Here is a 22,548-nt window from a genome sequence, read left to right as displayed (position 1 = left end):
TAGCCAAGATTACTGTTAAAAGGTCTATTAGACATCTTTTAAAAACAAAAAATGCTTGCCGGGTTACTGCTAATGTTGCTATTTAACACTAAACACTAGTTAACTCAATGCATTTTTTTTCAACGCATCCCATAATTTTTTAAATAGCAGCCTCTACCAAATGGTAGATATGTCTGTTTATGGAAAAAGTACTAAGATTAATACATATACTATGAAAAACAGAAAATATGAAGTGTAAGATCAATTTATTTTTTAAACAATATTTAAAATAAATCATTTTTGGACACTAAATCATCTTTTTTTTTTAAGTATGCCATAAAATATTTTAGATTCCCATTTAATTTAACATGTTTTCTTCTTCTTCTTTTTTTTTTTTACAGTAAAACCAAAGTCAAGTGTAGTGCAACAGGATTAGGTTTGTTTGATTTTCTTGAATATCAAAAATGATGTGTAAACCACTATTTAAAACATTAATTCTTTAAACGACTTTAACAGTCATTGTTTAAAACAGTCAAACTTAGGCATGGGTTGGTATGAGATTCTAATGGTATGATAACCTTGGATATAAATATCACGGTATCACGATATTGTGATTACTGCTCTCAAACATATTCTTTTTAAATGTCTGGGAAAAATCAAAAACTTTTTCCCCTTTGTACACAATTTATTTTAATTTGGGAAACGTTTAAAATATTTTGAAACAGTAAATATGTCAGGCTAAATGAATTATAGACTTCTGCTGTCTTCATCTTTTGGGATCTTCTCTGCTGGAGATAATGTTGTCCTAAAAAACAAAAACAAAACAATTTATAAAAAATCTTATTCATACTTTAGGAACGATATAGCAGAAAATTTTGACGGTTTCCAAAACCTTGACTTTTCCAAACCACGGTATACCTTGAACACGGTTATCATCCCATGGTAAGTCAAAACATGGTCAACCATTTGGTAGAGCAGGCAGTTAAAGAGTCTAAAAAATATGTTTATTTATTTATTTTTTTTATTTCTTCTTGGAATCTCTCAGATAACTAGATTTTATCTATTTGACAGCAAGTTTTTTGTTATTTAATGTAGGCTATAATACTGAATTTTTAAAAATACATAAATTATAATTTAACAGCAAGTCAGTAAGTGTATGGCTTCATTTTTATGTAAATATGTGTTATGCTGAATAACAATTAAGTTATATTTCACCCATGTCTTGTTATAGTTTCCCCAAATACAATTTGGACCAATAAAAAAACTCTTTAGCTGAATTTGTGCTTAAGAATGAATGTGCTTATTTTATTTCTATGAAAATGTTTTTTATATATAAAATGAATTTTGTAACTTGTATCTGATGCAGACACCAAAATGGAATTTATTTTATTTCAGCATGATTTTTATTAAAATAAATTATATTAATAAACCATTATGGTCATATAATAAAACACAAAACTACTAAAACTTTATCTAAAATTAAATAAAAAAATACAGATATCAAATTTTAAATTATAGCCTACTAAAATACTTCTAAATCAGAGACGTTACAGATAGAAAGAATATAAAGAGTTCTGATCTTTCCTCAAAAGTAACATTTCCATTGAAATAATATTTTAAAGAAAATTTACCAAAATTGAGCCTACACTGTAAATTATATGATCAACTAGTCCTGACAGCATATGTTTTTAATGCCATTTAACCATTAATGCCATTATAACTAAACTTAATAAACTTGGTTAATCATGCTCTATCTTAATTGTTTAAGTTATGCAAGCTGTTTTAAGTCAGTTTAACATCATATAAGTTCAACTGACACATAAAGTTAATTTGATTTAACTTAAAAATTTAAGTCAACCAGGATTTTTTTACAGTGGAGTTTGTAGTTTGAGGCACATTTCAAGAACAAAAGAAAATTATCCATCGTGCGCGCACACGTAGCCACACAATAACCAAACTTGCTCTGCCTCTAAGAAATAATCAGCTGACTGACGCACATCATCAGTTCCTAAAAACTTAGAAATACTTAGAAATGTCCAGATTGGCCCCTAATATTTGAAATGCACTGTTCCGCTAAGCTCCGTTACACGGCGTTAAGTTGTTTGGACAACCAGAAGAATTTTTGAATTGTTGAAAAGTTGAATTTTTGCGCTGGTCTGGATCAACCTTCTGACAGCGCATCTGTCAAAATAACACAGGTGACCAATAAAAATACAGTAGGCGTGGTTTACTGACCACAGAAACAGGTCGAAATTGAGTTGAGGCGTCAGTTTATCCTTAAAACAAATCAGGTAAGATCGAATTCAAGACATATTTAACAACTGTTTTATAACGGGCAGTAATATCCAGTCAAAAATACTAGGAATACTCGACTTTTGACGAATTTCGCCGGTTTGAATGATCATTTATTTAATTGATTAATGTAATCTAGCCTACGTGATAAGGAAATGTTTACATTTATTACTCATACAAATGTGTGCATATTTTAACACATAATTCTATAACTCATTCTTACTTTCTAGTTTTACTTTATACCCTTTATAAACCTCTGTAAGACACACTCTATAATTAAGACGTTTTTACTGTATGTTGTCCTACCACCTTTTAACTCTCAATCAATTACAATAAATACATTATATACAGCCAGCTTGGTGAAAAGGGTGATTCTTTTTTCTCTTTTTGCTGTAATACACCTCATTTTTTATTTAGCTAATTATGAAATTTAAATAATTGTAAGCACTTTTTTTAGCTGGATTAGCTTGTCGGATGGTCACACTTTTTGATGTACCAAAAACATTTTTAAAATACTTATTTTTACTTTCCCAGTGTTGGGTTGCATCTGAAAGGGCATCACTTATTTTACCATACAAATTTATTACATCACATGTCATTAAAAATAATCATATTTAAATGGAAAACAATATTGTCAGTTATTACGCAAATTATAAATAACCAACTGGCCAGCACATTCAACTTTCCTCAGACAGAATCTGGCCATGTGAATAATAGTAATAAAAATAAATAAATTAATTAATTAATTTAAAAAAATTCATGATAACAACAATTGTATTTAAATTCATTTTTATTTGATGGGTTTTGGATGGATTATTTTAACCATTTATAATGGCATAGCAATCAAAATAGGATATTTTTCAGTGAACCCAAACCCCAAGCTACGAGTCTGATATAGAATATGTTTAAATAAAAATCATGTGATGGCGAAATATTATAAACAATATAATAATATAAACATACAATACAATAATATAAACATAATTAAAACAGGATACACATTTTTGTGTTGATTGCAAACAATCTAATCATTAAGTGATTTACTGAGGCATGCTGTTTATGACAGAAACCTGCTGACTAGGTGGCATATCACTAGCCTATTATATATCTGACACCCCAGACATCTCAAAACATTAATCAGCCATGCCAACAACAGCCCCTGCTGTGGTAGATTAAATACAGATGTTGTTATCAAATCACACAGGTTTCAAACAGCAATTATGCAGGTGGTATAAACACCATTAATCGCCACATTAGAAACAACAAGCATCTCATTGAGGTGTTGGAGAGCCAAATCGATTTGGTCGGCCTGTGTGAGAGGCACTACACCAGAATGGCCCATGTTTTCGCATTGTTGTGTAATATTTTAGGCAATTAAAAAATCACTTGATTTGCAACAATAGCAACTAGCAGAGTATTCATTTCCCACAACGTCAGAGTTTTGATTCAATTTGCGTTTTGCACAGAGCAAGGTCGCTTCGAGCTGACAATAATAAATACATCCACACTCCAACCTTCCTCTTCCAGGACCCCACCATCTAACACTGTTTTTTTTTCTTATTCTTTTTTTTTTAGACAGATTGTGAAACGGATGATGTATTTTAAGCGAGGGCATGACTCCAGTAGGTGGGACCTCTTCAGGGGCATTAATTTGCTATTTTTTGCATTCTGTCTGAAACATTTGGATTGACTCTCAAGAGACTTCATAAACGGCAGAATCACCACCGCAACACCCACCCACTCCAAACTCTAGTGCTTTTCCCTGCCAACATGTTTCACATTGGAGTGTGTGTGGTTGTGTGTGTGTGTGTGTGTGTGTGTGTGTACTCATATGCATACAGTATGGGTGTGTTTGCGTGCATGTGTGTTTGCGTGCATGTGTGTGTGCATAGGCCAGAGGTCCAAATCTTCAAATCTCGAATGTTAGATTTGAGTTTTGGACCTATTGTACTTGCGGCATGTGGAGAGAGATGAATCCAGTGGGAGAATGAAAATCACAGATAAGTGTCTGAAGTGTGCGTTCAAACATCTAGTGTAACTGTCAGATAGGAACAGTGATGGTAGTTGAGTGAAAAGTCACACAGTAAAACTTTCCTTGAATTAGATCTCATGCAATAAGATCACCTAAAATCAAACTGAGGGCTCAGTTGCAATGTTGCCTCACAGCATGGTCTCTGGATCGAGTACCGGTTGGACAAGTTGGCGTTTCCAGCACTACTTGTTGTGAAAGGAGTTATATTTATTATTATAATAAATAAATATATAATAATAGATGGCGGCACGGTGGCGCAGTAGGTATCGTTGTTGCCTTACAGCAGGGGTGTTCAAACCAGCGATCTTCTTGCTGTAAGGCAGGGGTGTCCAAACTTGGTCCTGGAGGGCCAGTGTCCTGCATTTTAGCTCCAACTTTATTTGACATACCTCCTTGGATGATTCTAGTATACCTAGAAAGAGCTTGATTAGCTGGTTCAGGTGTGTATAATTGGGGTTCTTGGAACTAAATTATGCAAGACACTGGCCCTCCAGGACCAAGTTTGGACACCCATGCCCTACAGCAAGAAGATTGCTGGATCAAGTCTTGGTTGGGCAAATTGGCATTTCTGTGTGGAGTTTGCATGTTCTCCCTATGTTAATATGGGTTTTTTCTGGGTGCTCCACTTTCCCAGTACTGGGTTGCGGCTGGAAGGGCAACCCCTAAAACATATGCTGGAATAGTTGGTGGTTAATTCTGCTATGGCAACCCCTCATAAATAAGCTGAAGAACAATGAATGAATAAATGAAAATCAAAATGTCACATTTATATTTATTTTTTCTGTATTTATTTTAAACGTAGCCTTTTTTTATCCAACTTCACCATTAAGCGCTCAGATTTTTTGAGTACTTTTCGTCTCCCATGCACTACTTTTCACAATCTAATCAATTCAGAAAATGTTTTAAACTCACATTTAGGTAACATCAGGAAACAAAAACATAAGTTCTTTTTTAAATAACATTTTAATGAAAAAATAGGATTCCAGCACTGCATGTGGTAAAAGTAGATATATTTATTTTTCTGAAAATATTTAAATAAATAAATAAATAAATATATAAAACACACACACACACACACACACACATATATATATATATATATATATATATATATATAATTTTTCCACATTTAGTGCTGGAAGCCCTATTTTTACCATATTTCTGCATTATTTGTTTCTGTGCACCTTGTATAGCATTGCTCCAAATCCTACCTCACTAAATTAAAACTTTCAGCAACTTTTGGGTTTGTCCATAAAATTTTAATATGAAAATTAATTACTTTATTTATTTATTGTTTGTTCATGTCACTGGTGACCAAATAGTTTATTGACCAGCATTTTCAAAAATCCTTTTTTATCCTTTTTTTCTATTTCACAGAAGATTTGATTTTGAGATAGATTTGCAACAGCATGAGTGTGACTTAAAGTACATTTACACCATGTTTTATTATCATAATTACAATATTGCAACTAACTAAATGTGTTCATGTCCTCACAGAAATGCAGTATTACTTGGAAACTTCCAGATTCATTTTTCTACTACTGTATACTTAAGTAAATATGTGTAATTATGTCTAAAAAGTGTGAAATAGGTGGAATGGGGGTGCAGTGGTGTTCCCTCACAGTAAGAAGGTTGCTGGTTCGGGTCCCGGCTGGGCCAGTTGGCATTTCTGTGTGGAGTTTGCATGTTCTCCTCGTGTTCACGTGGGTTTCCTTCAGGTTAACTGTTTTCCCCCACAGTCCAAAGACATGCGCTGTAAATTGAATAAACTAAAAAATGGTCCGTAGTGCATGAGTGTGTGTGTGAATGAAAGTGTATGGGTGTTTCGCAGTGCTGGGTTGCAACTAGAAGGGCATCCACTGCGTAAAACATATGCTACTGAAACAGTTGGTGGTTCATTACACAGTGACAACATTTGAAATAAAGACTAAGCCAAAGGAAAATTGTAATAAATGAATGAAGTCTGAAATAAATGTCTGATGAAGTCTGAACATGTGAGCAGATCCAAGTGAACATCACTTGAAACTATGGTATGGTCAACACAGCATAAGTAATTATAAAATTGTCATTCCTGCCTGAAATCTGAACAATTCATTAGGAGTTTTTTTTACTTAAAATTTAAACTTTAAGAATAAAAAAAACTTATGCTGGAAAAGTTTAAATTAGTGGATTACAAAAGTATCCAGTGACCAAAACGTCCTCATAACCTGCACCTGCACAGCTATTCTCAGTATTCAACTGATAAGAAAAACCTTCAAGCAAGAGCCTGCATAGAGCTGGACAGGTTTTAACTGCAGGAAAGAAGTCACCTCATTGAGGTCTTTTGTTGCTCTTAGGTGGTATTCTGTCTGAAGCACTCTCAAGTAGTTTAAAACTGTGAAGCCTTAATGGAGTGACAGAGACTGATAGAAAGCATTGGCAGCTGAATCCCTCTCTGTGTCCCTGAAACTGACACTAGAGAGAAAAAAAAATTGTGAGTTATCCTGTTAAGGATGTACATGTAAGGTTCTCAAATGAAAATCTACCATTCGGAGGAACTTGTAACCTTGATCAAGTCCTCCAGGTAAGCTTTTATATAATTAGATGATGGATTCCAGGTGTGGGTGCATTTTCGTCTGTATAGAAAGAATTGTAACCACAGACATTGTGATCCAATGTGCTCAGACAAAAAAGTCGACAGAAGGAGGATTAAGCTCTAAGAACATGGCATGAAAGGTTTCTGTGCTTTGTATTTCTGTACATCAGACAGAGTAAATGGTAAAAGTGCATATTAGAATCGCTGTAAATATGCATTTAAACCAAAATGATTGTTGTCGTGGGGAACTCTTATTTTTTTCGCTTAGTAATTGGTTTTCATATTATCATGGCCAGATAACTGCTGGTTTTACTAGCCAGAAATTGTTTTAAGTGCTTCTGAAAACCTGAAACAGCTTGTGATGAATGAGTGTTACAAAAGCCTCATAATGGCACACGTCCTGCTCTCCACCAAGGCTGTGCAACTGGGAGATATTTTTGTGATTCTGTAGTGTTATTGCATTCTTCAGAAAAGTAATAATAAAATATTGAATCAAGCTGAAAGTATGCACTGTAAAAAATATCCAGAAATTGACAGTGTTCTGTATTTTGTTTCAGTTTTTTTCATTTACATTGCATTATGAAAAATATATCTCTCCCCTAACAGCTTTTGATGTTGACAGTAGTTTCATGTGATATATTGGTAATAAAATAGCAGTACTTTTTCTGTTATTTCAGTTGTTTTCAAAAAGGTGGTCATGGGACAATGTGTGTGTTTACATTAACTAATAAAAGGACTATTAACTATTAAAGCATAAACTATCGCAGATTTAAAAAATTGTATTTGTTAATTACATAAAAAAACAACAACATGCAAATAAAAAGCCATCAGCCTTTAGTTTTTTAAAATTGCGTCCTCTGGGATGTTTATATTAACGACACAGCAATAGCACCATGGTAAACTTTGACATCTTTACAGCTCTAATGTAAATAATAAAGGCCACGACTGAACATAGAGGATGATTTCCAAGTGGCTGTATCCACAATAACCAAAAATCACTTGTCCTGTAAACATTGTGCCCACATAGGTTAATATTAAATTAAGTAAACGAATAAAGGACTTGAAAAATGTATGGTTGTTATATACTGTTGCACTTCTTGTTTTGTCAATATGGTTGTGTTTATATAGGCCTATTGATGTGTGTGCACCCTTGTGTGCAACGTTTGTATGTTTATAACCACCTCAGAGGATAGTGGGGGTCATGAGTCAATGGTATTGTTTTGGAAGTCCTGTTTAATTTTAGGAAAACAATTATCTAGATGTTATTTATTATGTATTATATTGTTTCAAACTATTAAAATGTCGATAAAGTCTCTCACAGCTGAATTTTCAACATCAAAAATTGACAGAGCAGAGATCAAGGTCCCATAATGCCATTTATGACTGTAAATAAATGGAACATAAATTGTGAATCATGAAATATTGAGACATTTAGTTAATGGATATTTTTTACAGGTTCGAACCTCGGCTCAGTTGGTGTTTTTCTGTTTGGAGTTTGCATGTTCTCCCTGCCTTCACGTGGGTTTCCTCCGGGTGCTCCGGAATTCCCCACAGTCCAAAGACATGCGGTACAGGTGAATTGGGTAGACTAAATTGTCCATAGTGTATGAGTGTGTGGATATTTCCCAGAGATGGGTTGCGGCTAAAAGGTAAAACTCCGTAAAAACTTGCTGGATAAGTTGGCGGTTCATTCCGATGTGGCGACCCCTGAATTAATAAAGGGACTAAGCCGACAAGAAAATGAATGAATGAATGATATTTTTTACAGTGTAGATTTTAGATTTAATGCAATATTATATTAATTTCAAATTGCTCTGCCTCCTAAACAAATTTTCATGTGCATTATCAAGCCCTCTCATTTTCAAGCCCTCCTCTCCCCCTGACTTTCACAGTAATTTCCTGTAAACACACACAAAATAACGAAAACATAACTGCAATTTTAGTAAGTTCTAGCCAACATTTATTTATTCTGAATGTAACTTTTTTCACTCAGAATCAAAAACAATTTATTCATTAAAAGTTTATTTTTTGAATATAATTAAATAATTGAATCAATTTAATCCTTATTCCACCTCCACCAAAAAATAAGCAAACAGATATTTTCTGAAAACCTTCATTTTAATATTTTTTTTATTTTGGGGTCGCAGGCTAAAAAGTTTGGGAACCCATATGTTATTTCACAAACTCAACTATCTAGATATTATTTATTATACAACATATTTTTTCTTTCCAAACCAACAAATATTTTATGAAAATCTTCATTTTTTTAGTCCACAAAATAATATAATGATCAACTTTTTAATTTTGATTTAACACAAAATAAAAAATATAATAAGATGTTTAAAAAATATTTTATAAAAATCCATCCATCCATCCATCCATCCATCCATCCATCCATCCATCCATCCATCCATCCATCCATCTATCCATCCATCTATCCATCTATCTATCTATCTATCTATCTATCTATCTATCTATCTATCTATCTATCTATCTATCTATCTATCTATCTATCTATCTATCTATCTATCTATCTATCTATCTATCTATCTATCTATCTATCTATCTTTCCATCTATCTGCATAGATATGTAATGTAACCTATTTGATTTGATTTAATTTATTACAGCTAATTTATTAGGTAAATGTAGAAACCTTGCTTAAAAGCAAAGAAGCTGTCATTAGTATTCGCTTTACAACCAAAAAATACATATTTTATTATGCTCAATAAAATGTAAATATGTGTTTTTTTTGGCAGTAAATCAAAAGAAATATTTATGCAAAGACTACAGAATGGTACTCTGCACGGGTCTCTTATAAAGACACAACATTTAAAACGGATGGTAACTCTGAAGATAAGAACATTTTGAATCAGTTTATTAAAAGAAAAAATAAAAAGCTTTTAAAAACTGTGTGTCTGCTTTTCAAAGCTCGAGCATTAATTAACACTGTGCTGCTATTTTATAATCAAGGCCCTCACCTCAGTAAAATAAGGTGCTTTGTGATTCATTCATGCTCCACTTCACTTCAGGTGTCTAAAAGTATTCACCCCTCCTAAGTTTTATTGTTTTACAACACTGAAATACAGAACACATTTGACCTTTTTAACACTGATAAACAAAATACTATTCATTCACCGTAAGTGATTTTTAAATGTCAAAATCTATTACATTTATTATTTTAAAATGTATTTCTCTATGTATTCATATTAAATCAGCATTTAAATGCACCTTTGACAGCGATTATATCCTTGAATCTGTGTGGTAATTATTTATGTGACTTTAAAAAAAACAAGTAACGACTGAGGGGTGAAGCCATTTTACACAATTTTGCTTCTTTATACTTTTATTTAAAGATTTTTTTTTTTTAAGTACAACAGAACAACCCTGTCTCAGAACATACAAACTTTGCATGTAAATATATTATGACTTTCGTGAGTTCACCTGATGGAAATACAAAATGTAGTGTTACAGAGTATGTAATCATCATAAAGTCCTGAAAGGTATGTGCAGTCAGTTTTCATGAGGGGTGCTGGATTTAGATTAAGCATGTTTCAGGTCTAAGTATCCGAGTAAGGGTTTCTAGGTAGCAAAGAATTTTCCCTTAGAACTGGACCTCCTAAATCAGAGCCTTTCCAAAATGATTGACGGAGGACATATCCATTAACCGATTCAAAATGGAGGAAAAGGAGATTCCAGTTTTTTTAGTTTTAGCCGCTTGAATGCAGTCATGCCTATAATGAAGGCTTGTTGGAGATGTTTTTTTTTGTTTTGAAACACCAAAAATAGCAATAGCTCTGTGAATTGTGCATTTAAACAGATTTGTTTTGTTCATTTTAATGCTTCATTTAAAATGTTCTTTATTTTCAGAAGTGTCCAGATGTCAAATTGTCCACTGTTTCAAGTCAATATCATGAAAAAAGGCCAATAATTTTTTTAAACTGAATTAATAGTTTCAATATTTTATATATTTAATTAACCTAAGGATAAACTTGTGTAAGTTAAATTTGTTTTTTTATTGTATTAGATATTTACACATTTATTTTTTATAGCTAATATTTAGTTGTTTAAATACTTTGTATTTATAGGCTAATTATTTAGTCACAATATATGCATTCTTTTATAATGATAAGAATTATGGATTTAATTGGCTTCAAATCAATTTGTAAATGATTTTTAAAATTTTTAATCTTATTTTAACTCGTTTATTGTTAACTTTTTAATTTAAACCTAAATTTAAAGGCAGGTTCAGACTGACTTGTGTATTTAGCATTGAACACCATTGTGTTATAATAAACGTTTGTTTAAGTTTTTATTGTAAGAAGTTCATTATAAAATATAAAAAAAAAATTATAATTATTAATACAATAGAAGTATATTTTCTATTTATTTTTCTATATTAATTAATTAGGAAATTGCTATGGGAGCTTTAATGCTATAGCCTGGTTTATTTACCCTTGGCCCACCCTCTAAAACAAGTATGATTTTGACCCTTCACAAGAAAAAGTTTGGCCACCCCTGGTCATGAGACTCAAATGTGTAAATTCGTGGAAACGATTACCTTTTTATGGGCGCTCTCGACTACATGCACGCGCTAGTGAACTGCTACGCACACGTCTTTTACGTGGGCGTGCACGAGTGTTATTTCCTGTTCACGGTGTCATATGACTCCGGCTGTTCATCTCTGCTCACTGCTCAGCTGTTTACACATAGACCGTATAATTTAATTTAACTAAAACAACAACAATGTCGACGTTAGTAGCGAACCGGCCCGTGGATCTAAATGGCCCCGAAGCGGCGGCACGACAACACGCTCAAGCCGTGGTCAGAAACTACATCTCCCAGCCCAGACTGAGTGAGTTCAGGTCACCTTTCATTCATAGACATCTGACTGCACGAACACATCTGGCGTTTCTCTATCTGCACTGCACTTTAGTTAGCATTTTGTGTGTAATCAGGTGTTAAACAAAGCCTAGACATTGGTGTGTTTGTCCAGTATATAATCATGTATTGCTTGTGTTGTCGAATGTCAGATTCAAGTGAATGTAGCACAACTGTCATGCTAACAGTCGGCTGAGATGTTTATATGAAATCGATCGCCTCTTTTGTTTATTTTACTCATTTCTTGAACCGCCAAAGTGTAAGAAAACATAAATACTTGCAATTTGTAAGCTTATTTAAGCTAGAAAGCGAATAACCTTTGGTGTCTTTGAAGGTTGAAGCGATTGTTTATGCATGCTAGCTTGCTAATAAGGGCTACAGTTGATTGCTGATATGCATATCAGGTTTTTATTTAAACTTAAATGTTTATCAAAAGCTACAGTAAATTCTTCATTTTTTGTTATGGATTGTTTATAAATGGCATTTTACAGTTGTGTGTGAGTGTTTAAAGACATCATCTATGAATGATTTATTTGTCTACAATTGTTTAAAATCGAGAGCATGACCAACTCCATAGCAAATATTTAACTTCGGCCTGTATATTTTGGTCAATGGACTGTTTTTATTATTTAGTTTTTGATTTTCACTCAAATGCATACAGAGAGAGACAGATGGAGTGATGATCCCTCTCATGTGACATGATCACGTGACACCCAGCTGAGCTGGTGAATCATGCTCAACTAGGAACCCTCAGCCTCACACACATCATGTGACTTTTTTTCTAACTGAAAAGTTGTTTAAGATGTTATCTTTTTGATGCAACAGAACCCTAAATATGGTCATCTTTGTCTAGAAACATTCTAATATGTTAAAGCCATTGTTAAAAATCAAAAATATTAGAAAAGTTATATAAAAGAAATAACGGTTTCTGTAAAACCACACTGTATCTTTTTTCTATTAATTAATTTATTTGTGGATTTATTTACCTGAACTACATTTTATACATAATTCCTTTAAGTATTATTATAGTTTCATACTTTACTATTGTGTATTTGTTTTTGTAATTAGTTTTTATGAAGTAAAATGGAATTTTATTTATTTATTTTCAAATCATTGATTAAGTTAATAATAGTCACTTTTTTGAATATTACAATTATGAAATTAATCAGATTATTTAATAATAAAAATGTAATAAATTATCATAATTTAATTTTAGAAATTTCCCTTTAAACCCTGTCAATTTCTTGCAGCCTCTAAATTGTGACTAGAACCTTTAGAAAACCGTAATGACACTGTTACATTTGCATTCAACTAATTTACAGCCTTTTGTTAGTAGATTGTATAGTCTTATTTTAAATGATTAATAATAATCGTTTAATTCAAATAAACTGCAGTTTTTCATCATTTTTTTCTGTGGCTAGAATCGTGAATAGGAGAATAACATTTTTCATAATCATTCTGCTTGAATGTTAATTAACAGTAATACAAGCTTTTGTTTGCCAGCCTCTAATTTTACAGTGACATGTGAATCCATCACTGGTTCCGATCTATCTTTGAATTTGCTCATGCTGCTTTAGTCCATCAGAAATATGGGCTACTGTGAGGAGTGCTTTTCATCCTTTTCCATCATGTCAATTCAAATTGACTTTTTGTGTTCAGCCTCTTTCAGTCTGACTCTTGTCATTTCCATTTCTTGTCAAGGGTTTTGTTGTCAACTTGTTTGCCTTGTCAGATGCAACCTAATAGCACATCACAAATTGTTTAAAACAATATGAAAAGCACAGTTTCCCCCCCTTGTGTTGACATGTTTCATATTAAGTAAAAACATTGCCATGAACGTGATTTGCTGCTTGGTTGCAGATAGTGCTGTTGGGAGGGGGGTTCTCGTTTTTGAGCTTTTCATTGGACAAAACGCAGTGTGAGTTATGGCTTCTGAAACTTAACATTGTAAGTGTTGAAAAAGCACAATTTAATTTGTCATTGGCACATAGAAATGAAATTTAACTGTATTTCATGACATTTTTAGATTAGTCAACCTAACTCTTGTAAAATAAGGAAAACCCTGTGAGTTGAAATCATTGTTCAAACGGAGGAAGTTTGAAACTGCTGATGACCATAGTTTTGTATTCCAGTTGCGCCATTGTGTGTTTTCCTTCATTGATTTTAGTTTTTTTCACTCAAAGTATCATTGAAAGGTTTAGTGTTTACTGTGCATTTTAAAAATGTTCTTAAAAGAATATGTAGGCCTATATACCAAGGCTGTATTTATAACAGGGGTCACCAACCCTGTTCCTGGAGAGCTACCTTCCTGCACATTTCAGTTGCAACCCTGACCAAACGCACCTGTTTGTAATTATCAAGTGCTGCTTTAGGTACTATTAATTGGTTCAGGTGTGTTTAATCAGGGTTGGGACTGAATTCTGCAGGAAGGTAGCTCTCCAGGAACAGGGTTGGTGACCCCTGATTTATAAATTATTTAATACAGATGAATAACCAGTAAAAGGTTGTACAGTTTAAATGTTTAAAATTATTTCAAAAGAATATTGTATCTGTAAAACAATTCAGGATGTTTGGTGAACAAAGTATAAAAGAACAGCATTTATTTTTGGTAAGATATCCATCGTGATCTCATGGCAATTCATACCTTTTTGATTTAGTGGCTAAACTCATACCATCTAATTCGTACAATTTAGTACGATTTCCTCATACCCTGGTTGTATTTAGGGGCGGGGTTGGGTGCTATGCCTCCTTTTAAAAATCTTACATTTTTGTAGGACTGAATGAATTAGCCACTAAACTGACAGACAAGCAAATATTTTAGGAAAAATAAATAATTTTTCTTGTGCAATTAGGCTGTAGAAATCTATTAATTCCTTGACATTAGTTCTGATCCATTTAGTGCATTTTTATGTAAATGTTGGCTATTAATTATTGTTGCTTTAAAAAATAAATCTTACTGATATAAAGAATTTGAATGATATACTGCACTGTAAAAACTTAAACAATTTACAGTTAAAAATGGCAGCTGTTAACTGATAAAAATACAGTAGGAACACAATTGTTTTGCAGTAAATTACCATATTTTGTATTTTTTTATTTGTCATACACCAATGTTTTGAACTTAACTTTGTTAAACGGACAGAAAGCACAACCATAAGCAGGTGTGAATAGGAAAGTCATATGATGAACCAAAGCTCATCACAAACAACTATTCCACAGGCAGAGAATCCCACTAATAAATAGAAGACACTCAGTGACATTCACACAACTACTACACACCATCATGGTAACACAATATTAAAGTAATGCAATAAACATCATATATCAACATTAGATTTAATATACTACTCTAATGTTCGTGAAACAACAAGAAAAACTAAAATAAAAAGAACCATAGTATTTTCAACAACAACAAAAAACATAAAAACTGAAGTGTAATGCAGGGAATTCTGGAAAAGCAAATTTGTGGTAATTCACAGTATAAATTAAGGAAACTTGCTGTTAACCAGGTTACAGATTTTTACAGTTGAAATCACAAACACTTTTTTTACAGCATGGCTTTTGGAAGTGAGCTAGCACTACTTAAATTGCAGAGGAAGTGTTTGTTTCTTCTTTTTTAAGAGGTAGTAGACATCCTATGAGTCAAATATTCAGACTGAGACTCAGTAAATGATCATCACCCAACATTTTTCCACTTTTATCTTTGATGTGCACATTTGTTGCTGTTGTAGATTTAAAAAAGAAAAAAGAAAAGACAATCAATGTTTTGTTTCGTGTGTGTTTGTTTCCTCCGCTCAAAATCCTGCATTTAACCTGCTGAAACATCAGATGATGCCGCAGTCATAATGTGTTGCCGGCATCTCTTCGATAACATAATTTGACTCTTGTGTATGATGTTTCAGCACTTGAGTAGTTAATTTTGTTTACCCCTTTAATGGAGAACCTTCCTAAAATTACTGCTCGTCTGGCATCTTTCTCTCATTTTTTCCCCCTTCATGTGTATTATTGATGTTATTCACTGTAAATCTCATTAATTTAGACCTCAAAACACACTGTCCCACAGAGGAGCACAGGTAGCCTGTTTCTCCTTTTTTTTTTCGAAAAGTGTCAAAGGAAAGCTCAGGCTAAAAGCCTCTTAGCAAACCAGGAAGAAAATAAATGACTTAATGGAAGAATTGAAGCCTTCCCTTCTGAAAGCCAAAGACGCTGCATGCGTAAAGACCCCCGATCTGAAACGCCCCCCCATCGCACTGTTAAAAAAAAAAAAAAAAAAAACTCGCTAATGTAGGCATGCCAGATAGCAGCACCATTTTGTGCCTCATCAGTGGCAGAGTGCATGCTGATAGTGGGCTGTGATTGAAGGCAATGAAGACTGATGGGAAGGCAAACACACAGATCTGCACCCATGAGTCCTTGCAGCATCCCAGTCGAAAGGCCGTGTCCGTCAGCACGGGTCTGATTGGTCCCTTCTTTGTCCTTTATAAAGCAGGATGAAAAACATGGTGAAAAGACCTTCAAGTTTAAAGTTTTTTTTTAAGTCTCTGATTTGAAAAAAACTAATATTGAGGTTATTGAAATGGCAGAAGTTGCAAAGAATGTTGCGAAATGTTTGGTATGTAGAAAATGCAGATTTAAAGTACATCGAATATTTGCAATTCAATTACAATTTGTGTGTGTGTGTGTTTTATCTTCTGTTCCCCAACACGTAAACGTCGGCTGATGTGTTTAAGTAATTTGTTAGCATGCTTGTGCCCAGTCAGATTTCCAAGATGCCTGAAGAAACAAACAAACAAAGTAAACGTACAGCGCATTCATCTTTTCTCGTAGACGCCGAGGCCTTTTTTGTCTTAATCACGTCATTTGCAACAAAAGCAATTAACCCAGACTGTCTATTCGCTTTGTTTTAATGCTGAATAGACGTTTAAATGTGCTGAAAAGACATTCAGCACGGTAATGGTATTTCTGTGAAGAAACAATTACCCGTAATGACATGGTTATAAACAAATCTTTCAGATGTCACAGCCCTCCTTTATTTTATCCACTGTTTCCTGTTGCTAATCCTTTTGTCCGCCTGTAATTAATCAATTGTCGTGACAGTGAAAAAGAAAGCCCGAGGTGGGCGTTCGACTTCATCTTGCCATCAAAGAAAAGTAAATGAAAGACGAGTATAGAACAGTCGACTTTCAAAAATAGTATCCAAGTATGTAAAATTATGGGCTACCTAAATTGAATAGGAAGAAAAAACCTTTTTATTCCATTATGCATGTCACATAATGTATGACACGCTTTTTGATTTACGGTTTACTGTCTTTAAACGCACACGGTATGTTGCGTTTATCAAAATATCTAATGAAAATATCATTGTTTACCTCATGATATTTCCACTTATCTAAACGAATATGAGTGATCTAATTCATAGCATAATAAATATAATATAGCTATACTAAATATCAATATAATACTTTGACACACTTTTTGATTTACAGATTACTGTCTTTAAACGCATGTGCTATGTTAGTTTATCAAAATATGTATTGGAAATATCATTGAATACCTCATAATATTTTCATTTACCTAAATTATTAGAAGTAATATAATTCATACCACAATAAATATAATATAAATTTACCAAATATCAATATAATACTTTTACACACATTTTGATTTACAGTTTACTGTCTTTAAAAGCATATGGTATGTTGCATTTATCAAAATATGTAATGTAAATATCATTGTTTACCTCATAATATTTTCAGTTATCTAAATAAATATAAGCGATATCATTCATACCGTTGTCAAAATAATAAAAATATACAAAATATCAATATAATACATTGACACACTTTTTGATTTACAATTTACTGTCTGTAAATGCATGCAGTATGTCGCGTTTATCAAAATATGCAGTGGAAAATCATTGTTTACGTCATTATATTTCCCTTCATCTAAATAAATATGAGTGATATAATATAAACCACAATAAATATAAATATACCAAATATCAATATAATAGTTTCACACACATTTTGATTTATGGTTTACTGTCTTTAAACACATATGGTATGTTGCGTTTATTAAAATATGTAATGAAAATATTGTCGTTTACCTCATGATATTTGCATTTATTTAAATGAATATGAGCAATATAATTTAAATAATATAAATATACCAAATGTCAATATATAGACATCACAAGGCTGGTTTTCTTAAAATTATGATAAAATTTTATCACCTTTTTGTTTTTCCATTGATTTAGAATTATAAAAATTCTAAAATGTTTGATTTTAAGTTGTATAATTATTTAAATAATTCACAATTAATGTAATATTCAAAATATTTTTAATGCTTTAATTTTATGGATAATTATTTAGCTTTGTAGTCTTTCAATTACATGATGGAAACACAAAAAGTGGTCTATGAAGTTCTTCTCATTTTAGTGCTCAGTGTTTTACTTGTAAATAAAGTAATTATTCTAATACATGGTTAAACTTTAAATATAAATTGTAGTTTTACTAAATATCATCAATATTTTGCGATATGACAGACTCGTGGTATTCAAAACTCCTAAAATGTCCTTAATATCAAAGTACGCCACTGAATCAACACGAATTTGAAATATGACAAACAGTGTAAACTTTGTCCATCATAAGGGGCCCGCTCTGGACTTTTTTTTTGTTATAGATCTGTTGCTAGGCAGCGTTGGGGCGAAAGCCCGTCTGTCCCTGCAAATCACTCTCAAACTGTTGCAGTAACATTACGGCTGTTTCGATCTATTGTAACTGCACCACTTTGCCACCTCTCCTCGAGAGGCTGCGGGGTTAACCAGCTGTCTCAGTTTAGCTGTCACCCCTTCAGTCTGCATCCCGCCAGGAAACACACACAGATTACTGCTCCCCCGACCCCCCCCCAACACACACAAACGCACATACACACTCACTCACACACGTCTGATTACACACGACCCAATCAGTGCATGCGTGTGGGGAGTCCTCCGTTACAGCCTCTGCCTCTACCTGTGGGGTTAAAAGCATTCCTGTTTGATGGGGGTGTCATCACTGTGGAGGTCTTTGTTAGGACAGATGAACAGCCACGATTGTGTGTGCGTCTGTATTTAGCAGACTGACTGTGTGTAGCATACAGGTCTTCCTGACTATTGTTTATTTTGTATGTTTGGTAGCGTTTGATAGCTTAATTTCTTTTCTCTCATGCTATTTAGGCTAATGTCTTAATATTTCAGACAGAATCTCTGAAACAATTCTTTAAAAATAGCCCTGACCTGAATGAAAAGCTTGCTTTGAAGCATCTTGATAAATACAATTCATCAATTAATTATCATTTTATTTGGCTAACACTCAAAATCTGAATGCCTTTTTCTTTTCGCTTCTGTAACTTTTGATTCGCAGTGACTTAGTCAAAGGTTCTTCTTGGGTTCATATTTAAGTAGCTGATGCCTTTGAGTTGTTCAAGCAAGCAATAATGCATTTTGTGTGTAGTCATGAAGGCCCTCGAAACAATATCTTATTCCTGGTATTAATTATTTATACATTTATTCATCATCTTTTGCTCAGTTTATAATATGTAGTCCACTACATCAAGAAAAAAACCTGGCCTTTTGAATGTGTAGCACATTGTGCTCTCACTGCAATAATTGGATTCCCTCTGTTAGCATTGAAGTCTGAGAGAATACCATCAAGGTCCCCTGTGAGCTCTGATTCACTGTCTTTCATACGCCTATCTATTGGTCATCCAACGTTTCTGTTTTATTTTCCCCCAAAAAGCAGTTTATCGTGTCCAACATATATATTTTTAAATATTTATTCAATGTTCAGCGTGTTTCTGAATAGGGGTAAAGTTGAGTAGCAGTTTCATGTCTTTTCTGTACCGCGGCTGCAATTATTGTCATGAAAATCATTTTTATTTTCACACAAATGTGCTAATGTGTGTTTAATCTAAAGCATGGCATCTATGGTTCGTGTCGTTTATGTAGGTCTGTATTAAATTTTGTCCACAGAGTCATTTGTAGTGTTTTGGCAGGTGATTTGGTTAATTTCACTATTGAACATTTGCTCACTCATACAGCTTAAACAGTCTGTTCATTATTCTCTCAGTCAGAAAGCAGAGGTGTCATCTCAAAACATGTCTCCAAATTATGAATGTGATTCTAGGGTATTGCCAACAGGTCTGTTTGGGTCTAATTTAATGTCCTCTCCCAAGAAGCAATCTAAATGCACGAATGCAGAGTCTTTTCTTTACTTTTTTTGTATTTGTCTGTCAGCATTTTAGAACATGACTCTTGACTGTTTTAGATCATAATGAGGTTCAAGTATTTGTCCTTGCTTCACAAAATGGATATTAATTTAAAATATGGGTAGTTAGTTAGTATGAGATTAATCATAATAGTAATAATATCCCACTTCCTTTTAGAAATCTAAAATATGTCAAATAAATTGAAATGATGACAAATTAAATTAAAAACAAATTGCTTTTCAAGTTGTGATTTTTTTTTTATATTTTATGAAATATTAAATTGTCAAATTGTGTTCCTGTTAAAATTAATTTATACAAGAGCAGCTTTGTCCTTTTAAAAAGAAGTTTATATTTAAGTTAATATTTTCTATAGGACGCTTTACAATATTATATTTGTGCGTATATATTAGATTAGTCAGTAACAAAGCCAAATCTGGAGCTTATATCTAACCAAATAGTTTACAACAGGGGTCACCAATCTCGTTCATGGAGGTCTGGTGCCCTGCAGGGTTTAGCTCCAACTTGCCTCAACACACCTACCTGGATGTTTCAAGTATACCTAGTAGGACCTTGATTAGCTTGTTCTGGTGTGTTTGATAAGGGTTGGAGCCAAAATCTGCAGGACACTGGACCTTCAGGAACAAGTTTGGTGATCCCTGGTTTACAATAACAGTCCAGAAATTAGTAGCTCAAATTTATGTGTTAGGGAAAGATATTTAAAAATGTATTTTTGAAAAAAGCAAAAATAAAGAGAAACAAAAAATAATGTTGTTGAAATTTTGTTTTATTTCAATATTTTGCTTGAATTTAAATGTATTATCTTTCTATTTGTAAAGATGTTCGGTGACTAAAATGATATTTTAATAATTATCTTATATTTAAGAAGTATGTTTTGTTTAAATGCACCAAAATATATGACCTATATTCATGTAGAAATGAATAAAAATATTCATTTCCAAAACCAGGCATACTCATTTATGCTGATTACTGTATATGTACATGATATGAAGATTTATAAACACTTGCCTGCATCATGATTTGATTAGATATACAGTGCTACTTTTGATTTATTTATACACAATTTACAAAATTTCATGAACTTCAGTTCAATTGAGCCAATTTAGTGTTTTTTGTTCTTTGAGTAGATTCTGCAATTACATCAACATTTTTTTAGCATCATCGAAAACTTATAGGCCCTATATCAGAATAGACAGCCCTCACTAAGAAACGTTACTAAAATAAAATAACTATCATGGCTACTTCATACGAATTCATATGCCATTTGTAAAAATCATATGACTTTTAAAAGGAGGTGTTTTCTTAAACTCAACCATCATTATGCAATGTACAAATTGTAACAAAATGTACGAATAAGATTGTACAAAGACATACGAATTCGCCACTAAATCGAATTGCCTTGAGATTGCGTTGGAATAGTGCTTTCATTCAACGTAAACAGTCTTTTTTAGTTACAGTATCAAAGACATCCAAAGTCTGGGAATTCATTCTCAAATCTAAATATGTGGGCCTTGCAGGGTAAGTTTAGCGGGTGTCATGGCAGAATTGTGTGAGCCTTGTTTGTCTGTTTAATGACAGTTGCATTTGTGTCCATCTGATCCCAAACATGGGGCAATTAGCGCTCTCTTTTACAGCGTCTTGTGGGAAACACCGTGTGGATGCTCAGCAAAAAGAAAAAAAAGAAAAAGAAGAAACGCAAGGAGGATGTGCATGAATGAGGGAAGCCTGGCACCTTTGCCTGCGCTTTTGTACCGTTAATTCAGTTTCAGCGCAACGCTACCGACTGGCCCGAAAAACGACCGTCCCAGTGAATCCCCCCCACCTCTCACCGTCAGCGCTTCTCTTTCACAGTAGAAATGGAAATGTGTTGGAATGCTCCATGCCTCCTTTCAGCACCACTTGAATGGGCTCTTTAGTATTTCACACCAAGGTGTCCTTCAGGGCGTGGGGTCAGGCTACCAAAACAGCTTCTACCGCCGGATTAGAACCAATTAACATCTCGGCGCACAAAAGGGCCTGGCAGCTCCACAGGCCTCATGTTGACCCGCGCTGGTGTTGCATGCCTAGCCTTCGGACCGACGCACTCAAACTCAAGTGTCCTGGGAGGGGTGGGGAAAGTTTTTCAAGCCTAATGGGAAATGTTGCTACTTCACACCATGTGAATGTATAGCCATTTTTTAATCTTTATTTTACAAGGCCTCTTATGCGGCACTGAATCCTCTGTGTGTGCAGTTGAAGTGGGCCGCCATCTTCATCACAGAGCTGGAAGACGATTGGCTCATGGTTCGGCAGGGTTGTTTCATCGTCTTTGTGTTGTTTTGTTTAAATAAGCAATTATTTTTTTCTTCTCTCGGCCGCACGGTTTATGCTGCTCGTATTTAGACGTAACGAATGTTAATTCTCGCCTTCGTTGTTTTGACTAAAGGAAAAGCGGCGTTCTGCTTTGGAGGAGCAGATTAGCACCTGCGTGCCTTCGTTTAGCGTTTGTCTAATGTTGTGCACAATATCGGAACATGTCATGAGCTT

At 33.6% G+C, this 22,548-nt stretch overlaps 1 protein-coding gene across 1 annotated transcript in view; it reads left to right on the top strand.

The window, feature by feature from the left end:
• The first annotated feature begins 11,525 nt into the window (after positions 1-11,525).
• Positions 11,526-22,548, top strand: part of atp6v1ba (ATPase, H+ transporting, lysosomal, V1 subunit B, member a) — a 46,204-nt gene continuing 35,181 nt past the window's right edge. The window contains 1 exon segment of the mRNA NM_182878.1: positions 11,526-11,731. Within this exon segment, the coding sequence (NP_878298.1) occupies positions 11,623-11,731 (109 nt within the window). The 5' untranslated portion in view covers positions 11,526-11,622.

This window comes from Danio rerio, chromosome 17 (genome assembly GCF_049306965.1).
Source record: "Danio rerio strain Tuebingen ecotype United States chromosome 17, GRCz12tu, whole genome shotgun sequence".
Classification (NCBI taxonomy): domain Eukaryota; kingdom Metazoa; phylum Chordata; class Actinopteri; order Cypriniformes; family Danionidae; genus Danio; species Danio rerio.
This window is presented reverse-complemented; position numbering and strand designations above follow the sequence as displayed.